General features: G+C 44.1%; 1 protein-coding gene across 1 annotated transcript in view; it reads left to right on the top strand.

Annotated features, from left to right (window-relative positions):
• The window catches only part of TMEM131L (transmembrane 131 like), a gene marked incomplete in the record, with an annotated part of 1,995,267 nt that overhangs the window by 1,424,303 nt on the left and 554,619 nt on the right, over positions 1-16,345 (top strand). Inside the window, 1 exon segment of the mRNA XM_044062407.1 lies at positions 3,878-4,027. Coding sequence (XP_043918342.1) covers positions 3,878-4,027 — 150 coding nt within the window.

Here is a 16,345-nt window from a genome sequence, read left to right as displayed (position 1 = left end):
ATGCTGTCTCTTCTTCCATGACGTCAGAGGTATAAAACATGCAGCCGACGCCATTACATCAGTCTTTCTTGCTGTGCAGTGCCCAAAGCAGAAGCAGTTCGCAAGTGCCGGTCGGCCGACTCCTGAAATTTTCGTTTTCGAGTTTTAGAACCGAAGTCTTCAAAAAAGATAAGTACCCCATTGGGGATCTTTTTTTCTTGCTCCAACTGATGTCAGTAAAAGTTAACAATTGTCTTAACTGTGGAAAGAAAATACCTCATAAAGATTTTCATTTGTACTGCATTCCTTGCTTAGGCCCAGATCACAACATCCCTCGCTGTCAGTTTTGTGCCTTGTTCAACCCCCGAACTATTCGTCGTCGGGTTATATTTGCAGCAAATTATTTTGGTACTCTGTATCAGTACTCCGAAATGTCTTCGTTAAACCATCCGACTACCGATCTTCCGAAAAAACGTAAAGACAGAGACAGACCGCATAAGTCCAAAACTGCAGACGACTCATCCATTAAGCTAGTCGCCAGTCCGCCGGTAGTCAGGCACTTTTGCAGCCCCTGATGCCCGCTACTTCAGATTCGCAGGCCTCTACTGAGACCCATTCGGAGTCTGGTATGCCACAAGATGCTTCTTCGACTATGGAACCTGCGGATGTCTCTACCTTGGATGGGTCCGGAGCCGCTGGCACCGGCTTTTGAGGTTGTATTCAGGCCTACAGACTTGCATTTTAAACCAACGCCATCTTCTTCTTCCAGGCCTAAAACTCATACCATGCCTAGAAAAAGACGTCCAAACCGCATGGTCAGGCCCATATGCCTAAAAAACAAATGCTTAGAATGGCTGAAGACCTTATTACCTTAATTAGGGGAAGCCAGCCTTCCCCCTCTGAGACCTAGAACTGATTTTCCTTCTGATTCTTCTGATCAGGAATCTGATATTTCTGTTCCTTCTGATTACCAGGATTTGGCCTTATCTGCCTATGAGGATTCTGATGCAGAGGATTCCATTCCCTCTGCTTCCCCTCCAGAAGATTTTTCTTTTAGTGAAACCTTGCACACACTTAGGGAGCATTTCCACTGGGAAATTACTCTGACTCCAAAAAGAGGCTTAGGGAATTCTTACTCCTTCCTCAACACAGGCCTTTAGCTATCCCTCCTGTTCTGGACATTTTAGATGATGCTTTCTTGGAATCTAGCCTTTCCCCAGACACTTTACCTCTAGCTCCCAGAAAACCTGACCGGTATTACAGAGTACCTGACTCTTACAAGTTCCTCTTCAAGAATCCTACTGTGGATCCAGAGACCATTTTCCAAGGACCAAAAGACATTAAGGTTACTGCTGCCAAAAATCCTACCCCTTCTCGTCAATTAAAATTCATGGCTCTGCAATTTCAGCACATTATAATACTGAGCCACCCCTCTTCTCTCACCCCCTGCTGAAGCAATTCCTCAGAAGACCCCCCAGGAGAGCCCCTACCCCAGCCTGAGATCTTAACTTTGTATTGGAAAAGCTCACTCTCCCTCCCTTTGAGCCAGCTGCAACTGCAGAGTTGAAATTCCTTTTTTGGAAAACAGCCTTCTTTCTAGCCATCACTTCAGCAAGAAGAATGTCTGAATTACAGGACCTCATGGCAGTGGAACCCTTCATTATCTTCCATGCAAACAGGGTTTCCCTCAGGACCAATCCTTTCTTTATGCCCAAGGTGGTGTCTAGTGTGGCCCTAAATCAGCCCATTCATTTGCTTACCTTTTTCCTTAATCCACAAAACAAAGGAGAATGAATACTGCACGCTCTAGACGTGCACAGACAACTTAGATTTTACTTGGACAGGACTAAGCCTCTCAGAAAATCTGAACAGCTGTTAGTTGGCTTTGCTGCAGGGGCAGAGGGTACCAGGGATATCCTAGAAGCTGCTACCTGGAGCTCTGTACATATATTCACCAAGCATTACCGCATGCCTATTTTTTCTAAATCCAGAGCTGGTTTTGCCACTGCAGTCTTGCAGGACTTAATAGCTGGCCTAATGCTCTCTAACTTCCTCCTCCCTTTCCTTAACTTTGGGAATAAACCTAAATGTGATGACTGCAACAGTGAAACACGAATAATATAGTACAGTTGTGTACATGTAGATGTTTGAGTGTATTCACTGTTGCAGTCCTGGTTACCCTCCCCCCAGCCTCTGACTTCTCTTGGCTCTACCTTTCCTTCTTGTGTGGTGTATTTAAGTTTTCTGTTGTATTTGCTTTTTGATGGAGGGTTACCATAACATATAATTGCTTCCCATTGTGGGGGCACCTGACATCTGGGGCATGAAAAACTGATGTAATGATGTCGGCTGCATGTTTTATACCCCTGATGATCTGACGTCATGGAAGAAGAGGCAGCATCGGAAGCAAGAATCCAAGACTGTGGTATTGAGGCTGGCTGAGGGCTTCCTGCAGGCAGATAACCCAAATGTGATGACTGTAACAGTGAATACACTCGAACATCTGCATTTATAGTAAGTGTACACAACTGTACTTTCTTGGGCCATTATAGATAAATAATGATTACAAACTGAGGAGCATAATTACTTCGGTAAAAGATAAGGTTTTCCAAGATGGTCTATAAAAATATATGCCCATTATAGATTTGATTATCTCACTTTTAATATCAGTATGTATAACATCATGAAACTGTCAAAAAGGATGTATGTGGTTATATCATAAAATCAATGTAGGATGTCAGTGGTCATATCATAAAGTCAATGTCATCATTAAAGGTTTGGGTGCTGTGTAGACATCTGTTTAAACTTTGACCACTGTGCAGTTCCAGAGTTACAAAAAAGTGCAGTAACCAATTTATTAATGTATTCCTTCATCAACCATTGTTTATTGGACCAAATTTCCAGGAATCTGCCCTCCTTTGCTTTTTCACTGCTTTAGGTCTTTTCCTCCTAAGCCCTTGGCTTTTGGCTTCTGTCAGTCTCTGATGTTCAGTTACCACTTCAGAGTAAATTCACTGTCTCATCAGTTAATCTGCCAAAAGGCCATCTGTGATGAGTGCTTATTAAACCCACTGTGCTTGGATAGCTTCATCCAGAAGATGACTTTACCTACAGCTAGACTAATACATAATTATATTTGTTTTGACTTTCTGTGTCTTTCATGCTGTGCTTGTTCCGTGTATGGGGCTGGAGCTGAGTAGTGCAGTTGCTAAGTGTTCCCTCCAAGAATGTTTTTTGACATTGCATGCACAGACCAAAGATGAGAGAATACCCAAGTGCTGGACCTGAAGACATTTCAGAAATGTGCCTAACATGAGGATATTGGAGGAAATCCCAACCACTGCAGGAGGCATTCTGAAAGGAAAACTGATCTATTGAGTTTATTCTGCTATTTTTCGTGATGTTACGGATTCCTGAAGTTTGTATATTCAAAAGCTTTTCACCGACAAAGTCCCTTTCTCAGCCCTGTCTTCCTATAGGAACAGGACCTAATTTGCTGCACTGTGTCTTTGGTTCTTTTCCCCCCTTTGTATTTCTTTGAACAGTCCTTCTCCCTGAATTCCATAGTCTATAATGGGAAAGACCAAAAGTGAGGGGTCTACTATGTTCTTTATTAGTGTTCCTGTATTGGTGGTGTTGAATATCGTCCAGAAAGTCATCGTGAGTCTTCACTGATGAGAACTGCTGCAAGGCAGCATAGTAAAAAGAATCACCACCAGGCTACTGGATATTCAAAGTATTGATGTTCTCTTAATTTTATTATTCTCAAAGGTACAGGGATAAGACATATGTAAGCAAAGTGTTACATATTTCTGCTTTTATTAATGGATTTAAGTACATGCACACATGCTACATAGAATACCAGTTTAATCTTTTATTTTCTTTTTTTTTTATATAGTTTGTCTCTAGCTGGTGTAGTTTTCATAGCTTTTCAGCAAGCCCGTTACATCTTGACAGAGTTTTCAACGTGTGAACAGAGGACAGGTCACAACTCCTTAGAGCAGCAGGATTTGAAAACAGTGGATACTCTCAGCTCCATTACTCCCAAGTAAGAGAACATGACTTTGGCTTGGGGTGGTTTTGTGAGGGAGGTACTGATGAGGTCATGCATTTTTGCATGTGAATTGTTTTGTACCGTGATTTAAATTGACTTAGAATTATTTCTGAGTTTACCACCTCTGTGTACAGTGCAAGCTGGAACAAAATTTCAAGCACAGTACCCAGTGAAATTTCAAGAGAACTGTTGCTGGCAGGTAAGAAGGTTATTTGTTTTGTTCTGGCTAATGCTGAATCTTGGCGAATGAGGTGAACTAAAGCCTGAGTGAGTTGAAACAAGTCACTTAATTTTACTTCAGTAATGACTAATGTGACACTTGGTATTCTTCATTGACAGTAAAATATTTTGAGATTCTAGGGTTGTTAAATAGTGAAAAATCTTCATTCTAATGTAAATCAGGTTATTCCATGGTAGTGAATAGCAGGCAAATGGAAATCTAATGTAAAGTATATCTAACCAGTCCTCCATTAGGTTGTATGCAGCTGGCAAGTATTCCTCAGATGGTTTAAAATTAATCCTAACATGGTGTAGTACTTAGAAATGCTTGCACTGCAACTGGAGTCAGATAACAAATTGACTTTTGGGATGCATGCTATTGCTAGATGTTCATCGTGTTACACTGCTGCAGTCATTACACTTGGGTTCCCCAGTCGGCCCGAGTTCCAAAGTCTTGGTCCGGCGTCGGTTGCTGTCGCCTCTTCCCTGACGTCAGTGCAGCAGGGGTATATAAGATGCAACTGACGCCATTTTCTTCAGTCTTTCTTGCCGCGCGGTGCCCGAAGCAAAAGCAGTTCGCAAGTGCCGGTCGGCCGTCTCCTGAGATTTTTTTTCCGAATCCAGAACCGAAGTCTTCTACAAAGCTAAGTACCTGTTGGGGAACTTTTTCTTGCCTCAGACCGATGTCAGTAAAGTTAATAACTGTATTTCTTGTGGGAAGCAAATACCTCATAAGGATTTCCATTCTTATTGTATCCCATGCCTAGGCCCAGACCACGACGTCACTGGTTGTCGGTTTTGTGCTAGGTTTAACAAACGCACTATTAAACGTCGGTTTGTTTTTGCCCGACATTATTTTGGTAGAAAATTCAATCATACCATGCCGTCGGAACTTCCGATGACCGGAATACATAAAAAGCGCAAAGACAGGGATAGGCATTCGAGGCCCAAAACTGACAACGAAGCCTCTTCTAGGCCAGTCGCCGGTTCTCCGGTTTTCACCGAGGTGCCTTTGCAGCCCCTAACGACCGCTTCTGTAGAACCGCAGGCAGCCTCTGACTCCCACGTGGAGATGGCTGGGCCTTCGGATGCACAAGTTATTCAGCCTACCAAAACTAACCCTTCAGAGGGATCAGGAGTAGCTGAGCTGCCCGCAGCTTCAGAGGGAGGGTGTCTTCAGACCTACTCAGTTAAGCATTAAACCCTCTGTTAAGTCTAAACCAGCTTTAAAATATAAGAAACAAATACAGCTTTCTCCAGCACAGGCCTCCATGCCTAAGAAACAAATGCTCAAAATGGCCGAAGACCTAATCACTCTGATCAGGGGGTTTCATCCCCCTCCTGATAAAAGGCCTAGACAGGATGCAGACTATGACTCATCCGACCAGGTGTCCATCTCTTCAGATTCATCCTCAGACCTAGGATATTCTTTACCCCCCTTATGAGGATTCTGATGCTGAGGAGTCAATTCCATCAGCCTCTCCGCCTGAGGACTACTCCTTTGGGGAAACCTTGCATACCATGAGGGAGCATTTCCATTGGGAAGGCCAGGATTACTCAGAATCCAAGAAAAGGCTCAGAGACTTCCTTTTATTACCTCAACACAGACCCCTTGCTATTCCACCAGTGTTAGATATTGTGGATGATGTGTATACTGAATCCAGCCTAAATCCTGATTCCTTACCTCCAGCCCCAGTTAAACCTGACAGAAAATACAGAGTCCCTGACTCTCACAAATTTCTGTACAAAAGCCCTGTTGATGACCCTGAAACTATTTCCCAGGGACCCAAAGGGGTTAAAGCCTCATCAGCCAAGAATCCAGTTCCCTCTAACAGAGATTCCAGAGCATTAGACAGATGGGGAAAGAAAGTATATATGTCCTCAACTTTAGCAGTGAGAGCCTTAAATTGCCAGTTTCACATGCTAAAATATCAGCAATTTCTACTGTCTCAGTTGAAACAAAAAATGCTTCCAGAATCAGATCCTCCTACTTTTAAAGAAATGCAGGATTTATTGCATGCAGCTGAACAGGTGGGAAAACATACTTTGCAATGTGGTTTTGACTCTTTAGAGGCCTCCTGTAGAGCAGCCGTTACATGCTTGGTTAAAAGAACATACTTTACCAGACCATGTTAAAGCAAAATTATTGGATGCACCTTTGCAGCAGGATGTGTTATTTGGAGTTAAGGCAGAGGAGGTATTAAAGAAAATGGAGGAAAAGGCAAAATCTATGCAAACGGTGAAAGATTTCTTACAGGTTCAGCCTCCTAGATTTAGCAGAAATTGGCCAACTAAGAATTGGTCCTTTCCAGTTACAGACAGACCTCAAAGGGGCAGATGCAGACGTCCAAGAGGTAGAGGTCAATCACAAGGTCCTTACAGGCCTCGACAATGGGTTGCATCAGGTCAGAAAGAAGGGGAAGACAGGCCCCAACCATATAAAAAGCAGCCCCAATGACTTCCCGCTACAGCTGCCAAACAACTCTCTCTTGGCAGCCCCCTTGGGAGGAAAACTGGCACTTTATCACAATTGGCGTATGATTACCAAAGACAAATGGGTTCTCAACATTGTATCTCAAAGTTACAGGTTCCATTTTCACACACTGCCATGGTTAAAAGGAATGCCAAATCTGCCACCAAATCAATGGGCAGAGGCTCAAAAACAAATTACAGCATGGATATGAGAGCTATTCAACAGGTACCACCACAGGAACAAGGACAAGGATTTTACTCAAGGCTCTTTCTAGTTCCCAGGAAGGACAAAGCCTGGAGGCCCATTCTTGATCTTTCTTCTCTAAACACTTACCTGGATGTTCCGAAATTCAAAATGCTAACACTTCAGCTGCTTCTTCCCATGCTGGGCAAGAAAGCTTGTCTCGTGACATTGGACCTCAAGGAGGCATACCTGCATGTCCCTATCAGACAAAACTGCAGAAGATACCTCAGATTCATAGCTGGTTCAATGCATTATCAATTCTCTGCACTGCCCTTTGGCTTATTTACTGCACCCAGGGTCTTAACAAAGTGCCTGCCACCAGTAATTGCATTTTGCAGACAGAAAGGAATTCACATTTATCCGTACCTGGATGACTGCCTGATTCAAGCAGAGAGCAAGGACATTCTTCTAAAGCATCTGGCGTTTGTAAAAAAGTTATTGAGTTGCCGGGGGTACACAGTAAACGAAAAGAAATCAAAACAAGTGCCCTCACAAGAGATAATATTCCTGGGTGCCAGCTTGAACACAACGGCCCAGATGGCTTATCTCACGCCAGACAAGCAAGGACAACTGACTCAATACTTTCAATTTATGGCAACAAAGACTCTACTCCCTGCAAGAAAAATTCTGCAGGCCTTGGGTTACATGGCATCTTGCATACTACTAATTCCATATGCCAGACTGTATATGAGGAAACTACAATGGTACCTAAAGAATGTATGGTCTCAACACTGTCAAAGTTTGGAAACAGTTATACCACTAATTCCTTGCCTTCAACAGGAGTTTCAATGGTGGACTCAAGCTTGTCACCTCAACAAGGGACAGCCTTTTACACAACCCACAGCCAGGCAAACACTGACAACAGATGCATCGGATTACGCCTGAGGAGCACACATGGCAGGCAACTGTATTCAGGACAAGTGGCCCGCAGAACAAAGGCATCTTCACATCAATCAAAAAGAGATGCTAGCTGTACAAAATGCACTTACAGCTTTCAAGGACCTGCTGCATCCAGGACAACTACTACTAAATACAGACAACACTACAGTTATGTGGTACATAAACAAGCAAGGGGGCACTCACTCCTACCCCCTCTGCAGGCAAGCCATGACCTTGAGGAACTCAGCTCTAAACTATCAAGTTCATCTGCAAGCACAATTCCTGCTAGGAGAGAAAAACACACTGGCAGACGACTTAAGCAGAAACATCATGGATTCCCACAAATGGGAATTGAATTCACAGATACTCAGAATGATAACACAGAAATGGTGGAGCCCGGACATAGATGTTCATCGTGCATACAGCTGCAGTCATAACAGATGGGTTCTCCTACCGTCAGGCAGGTCCTCGGTCATCCGAATTCCAAAGTCTAGGTCCGGCGTCGGTTGTCGTCGCTTCTTCCCTGACGTCAGTGCGACAGGGGTATAAAAGAACCAGCCAACGCCATTTTCTTCAGTCTTTCTTGCTGCGTGGTGCCCGAAGCAGAAGCAGTTTGCAAGTGCCGGTCGGCCAGCTCCTGAAATTACGAAAATTTTGCAACCGAAGTCTTCTTGAAAGCTAAGTACCCGTTGAAACTTTTCTTGCCTCAGACCGATGTCAGACAAAGTTAATAATTGTATTTCATGTGGGAAGCAAATACCGCATAAGGATTTTCATTCCCTCTGTATTCCTTGTTTAGGCCCAGACCACGACGTCTCGGTCTGTCGTTTTTGTGCTACATTCAACAAATGCACCATTAAGCGTCGGGAGTTAAGCCAGCATTATTTTGGCAAAAAATTTAACTATATTATGTCGTCAGATACTCCCGACTCCAGTTTTATCTAAAAAGCGCAAAGATAAGGACCGACACACGAGGTCCGCGGCCTCTACCGACACCACGCCAAAGCCGACTACAGGTGGTCCGGTTCTCAGCGAGGCGCCTACGCAGCCCCTGACTACCGACAACACTTCATTGGCGGTGTCTTCTGTGCCCGAGGTCGCAGGCTCCTCGGCCCACACCCCGACTACAGATACGAAGCCATTCTTGCTGGTGAATCTCAAAATGTAGACAGGTCTGCCTCCTCTCAAGGTGTCTTCAGACCTTCCTCTTCTTTTTCCATCAAGGCTTTCAGTAAGTCTAAAGCAGCCATGCATTCTAAGACACAAGCTACACAGGGCCCATCTCCGGGCCCCATGCCTAAAAAACAGATGCTTAAAATGGCTGAGGATTTAATTACTCTTATCAGGGGTTCTCAAACACCCCCCCCCCCCAGACAAAAGGCTCAGAGTGGAGGACGAATCCCCCTCCTCTGATCAGGCCTCCATTATATCATAGCACTCTGATGAACAGGAACTTTCTTACTCCCCTTTTGAAGATTCTGATGCAGAGGAGTCCATTCCCTCTGTATCCCCCCCAGAGGATTACTCATTTGGGGAAACCTTGCATACCTTAAGGGAACACTTCCACTGGGAAGGCCAAGAGTACTCAGATTCCAAGAAAAGGCTTAGGGATTTTCTCTTGCTACCTCAGCACAGGCCTCTGGCTATACCTCCTGTCTTGGACATACTAGATGATGTGTACTCGGAGGCCTGCCTTAACCCGGATTCTTTACCTCCAGCCCCAGTCAAGCTTGACAGGTACTACCGGGTTCCTGACTCACACCAGTTTCTATACAAAAGCCATGCGGCTGACCCAGAAACTATCTCACAGGGCCCCAAGGGAATTAAGGCCTCCACTGCTAAAAATCCATTACCTTCCGAGAGAGATTCCAGATCTTTAGAAAGGTGGGGGAAAAAGGTATATACCTCGGCCACCTTAACCATGAGGGCATTAAACTGCCAGTTCTATATGCTAAAGTACCAACAGTTTCTGTTATCTCAATTGAGAAGTAAAATGTCACAACCTGAACAACCAGACTTGAAGGAGTTGCAGGATTTGATGCATAGTGCAGAACAAGTGGGTAAACATACCTTGCAATGTGGTTTTGATGCTCTAGAGGCCTCATGTAGAGCTGCTGTTACAGGATCAGTCATACGTAGACATGCCTGGCTCAAGGAACAAACCTTACCAGATCATGTCAAAGCTAAATTACTAGATGCCCCTCTACAAAAGGATGTATTATTTGGTGCTAATGCTGAGGAGGTATTAAAGAAAATGGAGGAAAAGGCTAAATCAATGCAAACAGTGAAAGATTTTCTACAGGTACAATCCCCATGTTTCAGTAGAAATTGGCCTTCCAAAAATTGGTCCTTTCCAGCCACGGACAGACCCCAAAGAGGTAGATACAGGCACCAGAGGGGCAGAGGGTAATCCCAAGGATCGTTTAGAGGCAGACAATGGCAAGCTCCTACACAAAGAGGTGGTGAGGATAGTTCGCAGCCATTCAGAAAGCAAGCCCAATGACTTTCCCCTTTGCATGCCAAGCAAGGCTCAAATGGCAGCACCCTTAGGCGGAAAGCTGGCATTATTTTCAAAAAAATTGGCATATTGTCACAAAAGACAAATGGATCCTGGACATTATAAACAGAGGCTACAGATTCCATTTTCACACCCTTCCAAAAATGAGAGGCATGCCAAACCTGCCACACAATCAAAGGGCAGAGGCACAAAGACAAATTTCAGATCTCATGGACATGAAAGCTATTCAAGCGGTACCTACTCACGAACAAGGTCAAGGTTTTTATTGCAGACTATTCCTGGTACCAAGGAAGGGAAAATATTGGAGACCTGTTTTGGACCTATCCATCCTAAACACATTTTTACTCGTACCAAAATTCAAGATGCTCACTTTACAGCAGCTTCTTCCCATACTGAGCAAGGAGTCTTGGCTGGTAACATTGGACCTCAAGGAGGCATACCTGCATGTCCCAATCAGACAAAATTGCAGAAGATACCTCAGATTTCTTGCAGGTTCAACCCATTATCAATTCTCTGCATTGCCCTTTGGCTTATCTACTGCACCCAGAGTATTCACGAAATGCCTGGCATCAGTAATTGCCTACTGCAGACTTCAAGGGATACAAATATACTCCTATTTGGATGACTGCCTGATCCAAGCGGACAGCAAGCACATACTTCTGAAACATCTGGCTTATGTAATAATGTTGTTGAATTCTCTGGGATACACAGTCAACAAAAAGAAATCAATGCTAATACCCTCTCGGAAAATAATTTTCCTGGGTGCCAACTTGGACACAAACACCCAGATGGCCTACCTCACGCCAGAGAAGCAGGGGCAACTAACTCAATACTTCAGAGCACTAGCAAATTTCACCAGGCTGACTGCAAGGAAAATCTTGCAGGCTCTGGGATTCATGGCATCTTGCATCCTACTAATCCCATGTGCAAAGCTGCATATGAGGAAACTTCAGTGGTACCTGAAAAACCTATGGTCTCAACACAGCCACAGTTTGGAAACAATAATACCACTAATTCCATGTCTTCAAAAGGAATTTCTGTGGTGGGCTTAAGCATGCCAAATAAACACAGGTCTCCCATTCAGCAAGCCTCAAGCAGATCAAGTCATCACAACAGACACCTCGGACTACGCCTGGGGGCGCACATGACAGATCGGTGCATTCAGGGCAAATGGTCCCAAAAAGAAAAGCACCTTCACATCAATCAAAAGGAAATGCTAGCAGTAATAAATGCTATTATAGCTTTCAAAGACCTTCTGCATCCAGGTCAACTATTGATAAGGACAGACAGCACCACAGTAATGTGGTACATAAACAAACAGGGAGGAACCCATTCATACCCCCTATGCAGGCTGGCCATGTCACTTTGGAACATGGCTCTGGACTTACAAATCGAACTTCAAGCACAGTACTTGCCAGGCAAGGAAAACACGCTGGCAGACAACCTAAGCAGAAATATGACAGATCCACATGAATGGAAGTTGCATCCTCATGTTTTTAAAGAGATAATTCAAGCATGGGGAAGGTCAGACATAGATCTCTTTGCCTCCCACAAAAATCACCAATTGGCAAAATTCTGCTCAAGGATTTTTCATCCAAAGGCCTGGAGAGTGGACGCTCTCTCTTTCAGTTGGACAACAATGACAGTTTATGCCTTCCCACCTCTTCCTCTGCTGCCCAAAGTTCTATTAAAAACCAGAGCAGACAGACCAAAGATGATTCTCATTGCTCCAGACTGGCCAAGACAACACTGGTTCCCACTCCTGAGGAGCCTGACGCATTCCCCACCATGGACCCTGCCTCTAATGCCTCTTCTTCTGACTCAGCACAGCTTCAAAACTCTTCACAGTCAGCTGAAAACACTCAATCTGGCCGCATGGAAGATTCCTTAACATCACAACAGACCCTACTCTCCAAGGAGGTGCAGGATGTCATTTTGGAGGCCAGAAGGCCGTCTACTAGAAAAGCTTACTCCGCAAAATGGAAACGGTTTTGTGCCTGGAATGAGAAAAAGGACCAGAATCCCGGAAAACTGAATTTACCTCAAATATTACAGTATATAGCTGAGCTGCTAAGCAGTGGACTTTCATTCTCCTCCATCAAAATTCATGCCTCAGCTATTTCTGCAGAATACAACACTGATCCATCTTTATTCTCTCACCCCCTCTTAAGACAGTTCCTCAGAGGGGCTAAGAATGTAAACCCCCCAAGGAAACAACCAATACCTGCTTGGGATCTCAATTTCATTCTAGAAAAGCTGACCTTGCCTCCTTTTGAGCCAGCTGCCTCAACAGATTTACAGTATTTGTCCTGGAAAAAGCTTTCCTTCTGGCTATTACCTCAGCTCGTAAGGTATCGGAACTACAAGCCCTCATGGCTGTGCAGCATTTTATCATCTTCCATCAGGACAGAGTTTCCTTACGAACCGACCCGTCCTTTATGCCAAAAGTGGTATCCAGGGTAGCTTTGAATCAGGCTATAAACCTACCTTTTATCCTAATCCTCAAAACAAAGGGGAGAGATTACTACATTCCTTGGACATCCACAGACAACTGCGTTATTATTTAGACAGAACAAAGCCTTTCAGAAAATCAGAACAGCTCCTTGTGTCCTATGCTATAGGAGCTCAAGGGAAGCCAGTTTCCAAACAGACAATCTCAAAATGGATAGCCCACTGCATACGTTTTTGTTATTCTTTTCATGGCAAAACTGTACCTACAGGCATCAGATCTCACTCCACAAGGGCCACAGCTACCTCTGCAGCTTTCCTCAGAGGAGTTCCTACCAAAGATATTTTGGAAGCAGCCACTTGGAGTGCTGTGCATACCTTCTCCAAGCACTACCACCTTCCATTATACTCCAAATCTAGAGCAGGCTTTGCCACTGCAGTCTTACAGGGCATCCTGGCTCCTCCTAGTTCCACCTAGTGCCTACCACCCCTTTCTTAGCTTTGGGATTCTACCCATCTGTTATGACTGCAGCTGTATGCACGATGAACATAGTACAGTTTTGTACCTACCATAAATGTAGATGTTCGAGTGCTAATACAACTGCAGTCCAGGTTTCCCTCGCTCCTTCCCCTCTTGGGACAGGCCTATTGGCTAACACCTCCTCATACAACCTGATTGGGGTATTCATTTATGGTGTATTTGCTTGCACTACTGTATTTTGATTATATGGCATTGCTTTATTATACAAATTTATGTATTGCCTTCCTTCTGGGGGCACCTGACATCTGGGGCAAGAAAAACTGAAGAAAATGGTGTCGGCTGGTTCTTTTATACCCCTGTCGCACTGACGTCAGGGAAGAAGCGAAGACAACCGACGCCGGACCTAGACTTTGGAATTCGGCCGACCGAGGACCCGCCTGACGGCAGGAGAACCCATCTGTTATGACTGCAGCTGTATTAGCACTCGAACATCTACATTTATGGTAGGTACAAAACTGTACTATCTGTTTGCATCCCCAATTAACTGACAGCTACAGAAATTCTGCACAAGGAGTTGCCATCCACAAGCATGGAAAATGGATGCCCTCTCATTCAGCTGGAAAAACCTACAAGTATACGCTTTCCCACCACTACCTGTCCTGCCAAAGGTACTCATAAAAGCCAGGCAAGAAGAGCCAAAGATGATCCTGATTGCACCAGACTGGCCACGCCAGCACTGGTACCCAATCTTACAGAACTTAGCACAAGAACCACCCTGGATTTTGCCTCAAATCCCACATCTGCTGACTCAGCACAACAATCAGATACTACACAGCCAGCTAAAGACCTTAAACCTAGCTGCATGGAAGATTCCTTAGTCAAGCAGGCAGTGCTGCTCTCCAATTATGGATGTCATTCTGGAGGCCAGAAGGCCTAGTACCAGGAAAATCTATTCGGATAAATGGAAGAGATTCTGTGCCTGGAACCAAGCACACAGCCTTGACCCTCATGTTCCAAATATTCCTCAGATACTACAATATTTAACTGAGATGCTGGACAAAGGACTCTCCTTCTCATCCATCAAGATCCACGCGTCTGCCATCTCTACTCATTAGAACACGGATCCACCAATTTTCTCTAATCCTTTGCTAAGACAGTACCTCAGAGGGGCTAAAAACATAAGACCGCCCTGTAGAGCACCTGCTCCAACTTGGGACCTCAACTTTGTTCTGGAAAAATTGACTTTACCTCCTTTTGAGCCAGCTAACACAGCAGAATTAAAATATATCTCTTAGAAAACTGCTCTACTCCTGGCAATAACATCAGCACAAAGAGTTTCAGAATTACAGGCACTAATGGCAGTGGAACCTTTCCTCATTTTCCACCAGGACAGGGTGTCTTTAAGAACTAACCCTACGTTTATGCCAAAGGTGATATCCAGTGTGGCTCTAAACCAAACTATTCATTTGCCAACTTTTTATCCAAAACCACAGAATAAAGGGGAGAGACTACTGCATTCCTTGGACATTCACAGGCAGTTACCTTCTACTTGGACAAAACCAAAGCTTTCAGGAAATCTGAGCAATTATTGGTAGCATATGCTGCAGGAACACAGGGAAAAGCCATTTCAAAACAGACTATTTCAAAATTGCTAGGACATTGTATACGTTTCTGCTATACACACCATGGGAAACCTGTACCTAGCAGCATTAGATCTCACTCCACTAGGGCAACAGCCACTTCAACTGCCTACCTCAGAGGAGTACCTACCAAGGATATTTTGGAAACAGCAACTTGGAGTTCTGTGCACACCTTCACCAAGCATTACCATCTGCCTCTATACTCTAAATCCAGAGCTGGCTTCACCACTGCAGTACTGCAGTACTGCAGGGCCTTATAGCCACCCCTAATGCCTTATAGAACCAGCCACCCAACCTCAGCTTTGGGATTCTACTCAAGTGTAATGACTGCAGCAGTGTAACACAATGAACATAGTACAATTTTGTACCTACAATAAATGTAGATATTCGAGTGTATACACTGCTGCAGTCCAGGTTACCCTCCCTCCTTCCCCCTCTTACTTGCTGGTGCGTACCTATGTCTTCTACCCTTTACTACCTATGGGGAGTATTTGCTGGTAGCTGAAAGTTGTTGTTTGCTTTTATTATGTATGTTTTATTAGCAGTTTAAATTGCATACCTATTTGAGGGCACCTGACATCCGGGGCAAGAAAAACTGAAGAAAATGGCATCGGCTGCATCTTATATACCCCTGCCGCACTGACGTCAGGGAGGAGGCGACAGCAAGTGACGCCGGACCAAGACTTTGGAACTCAGGCCGACTGGGGAACCGCCTGACGGCAGATAACCCAAGTGTAATGACTGCAGCAGTGTATACACTCGAACATCTACATTTATGGTAGGTACAAAACTGTACTTTTACTTTTATGGTAATTATGACAGTGTGGCTTAAACAAATAATTTAATGAGATGCCAATGACCTTAATCTTGTTGGTCTATGCTTGAATCCCTCAGTTTCTATATGCCTTCTGCAATTCTGGGAAAGTCACTTAACCTGAAAGTACTGTTAGGCCCCATCTGGAAATGGGCCTCATCCCAGTTGGACATCACATTCAACAAAATAAGTAAAAATAAGATACTGACTTTGTGAATATGATAATCACCCACTTTGAAATTGCAGTATATTTGAACAGAGAATGTTTGTAGAAAGAATACAGAAGGCGATGTAAACTGGAAGGTGCTCCTCTCAGTGATCTCTGCTGCAGCATTAATTATTGTACCTTGCAGCTTGACTGCCAGAGCTTTGTACATCCTCATAGCAAAGCTAGTTTCTTGCTCATGCTGAAAACAATCAGTATGAAGTTCAGCTTGAACCATTTTCAGTTCTTTGTGCCAGAAGAAATGTGTCTGTCATCACCTTTTTTGTTGCTTCCAGGTGATTTTCAGTTCAGGCAATTAGTACCAATGTAGGGAAAGATTATTGCTTTTGGATTGTGATTTAATTAGTATCTCTTTAGGAAAAGAATATTGC

The sequence above is a fragment of the Protopterus annectens genome, chromosome 2.part1, assembly GCF_019279795.1.
Source record: "Protopterus annectens isolate FY-2018-M chromosome 2.part1, PAN1.0, whole genome shotgun sequence".
Classification (NCBI taxonomy): domain Eukaryota; kingdom Metazoa; phylum Chordata; order Ceratodontiformes; family Protopteridae; genus Protopterus; species Protopterus annectens.
The sequence above is the reverse complement of the archived record's forward strand: the minus strand, read 5'-3'. Positions and strand labels throughout refer to the sequence as shown.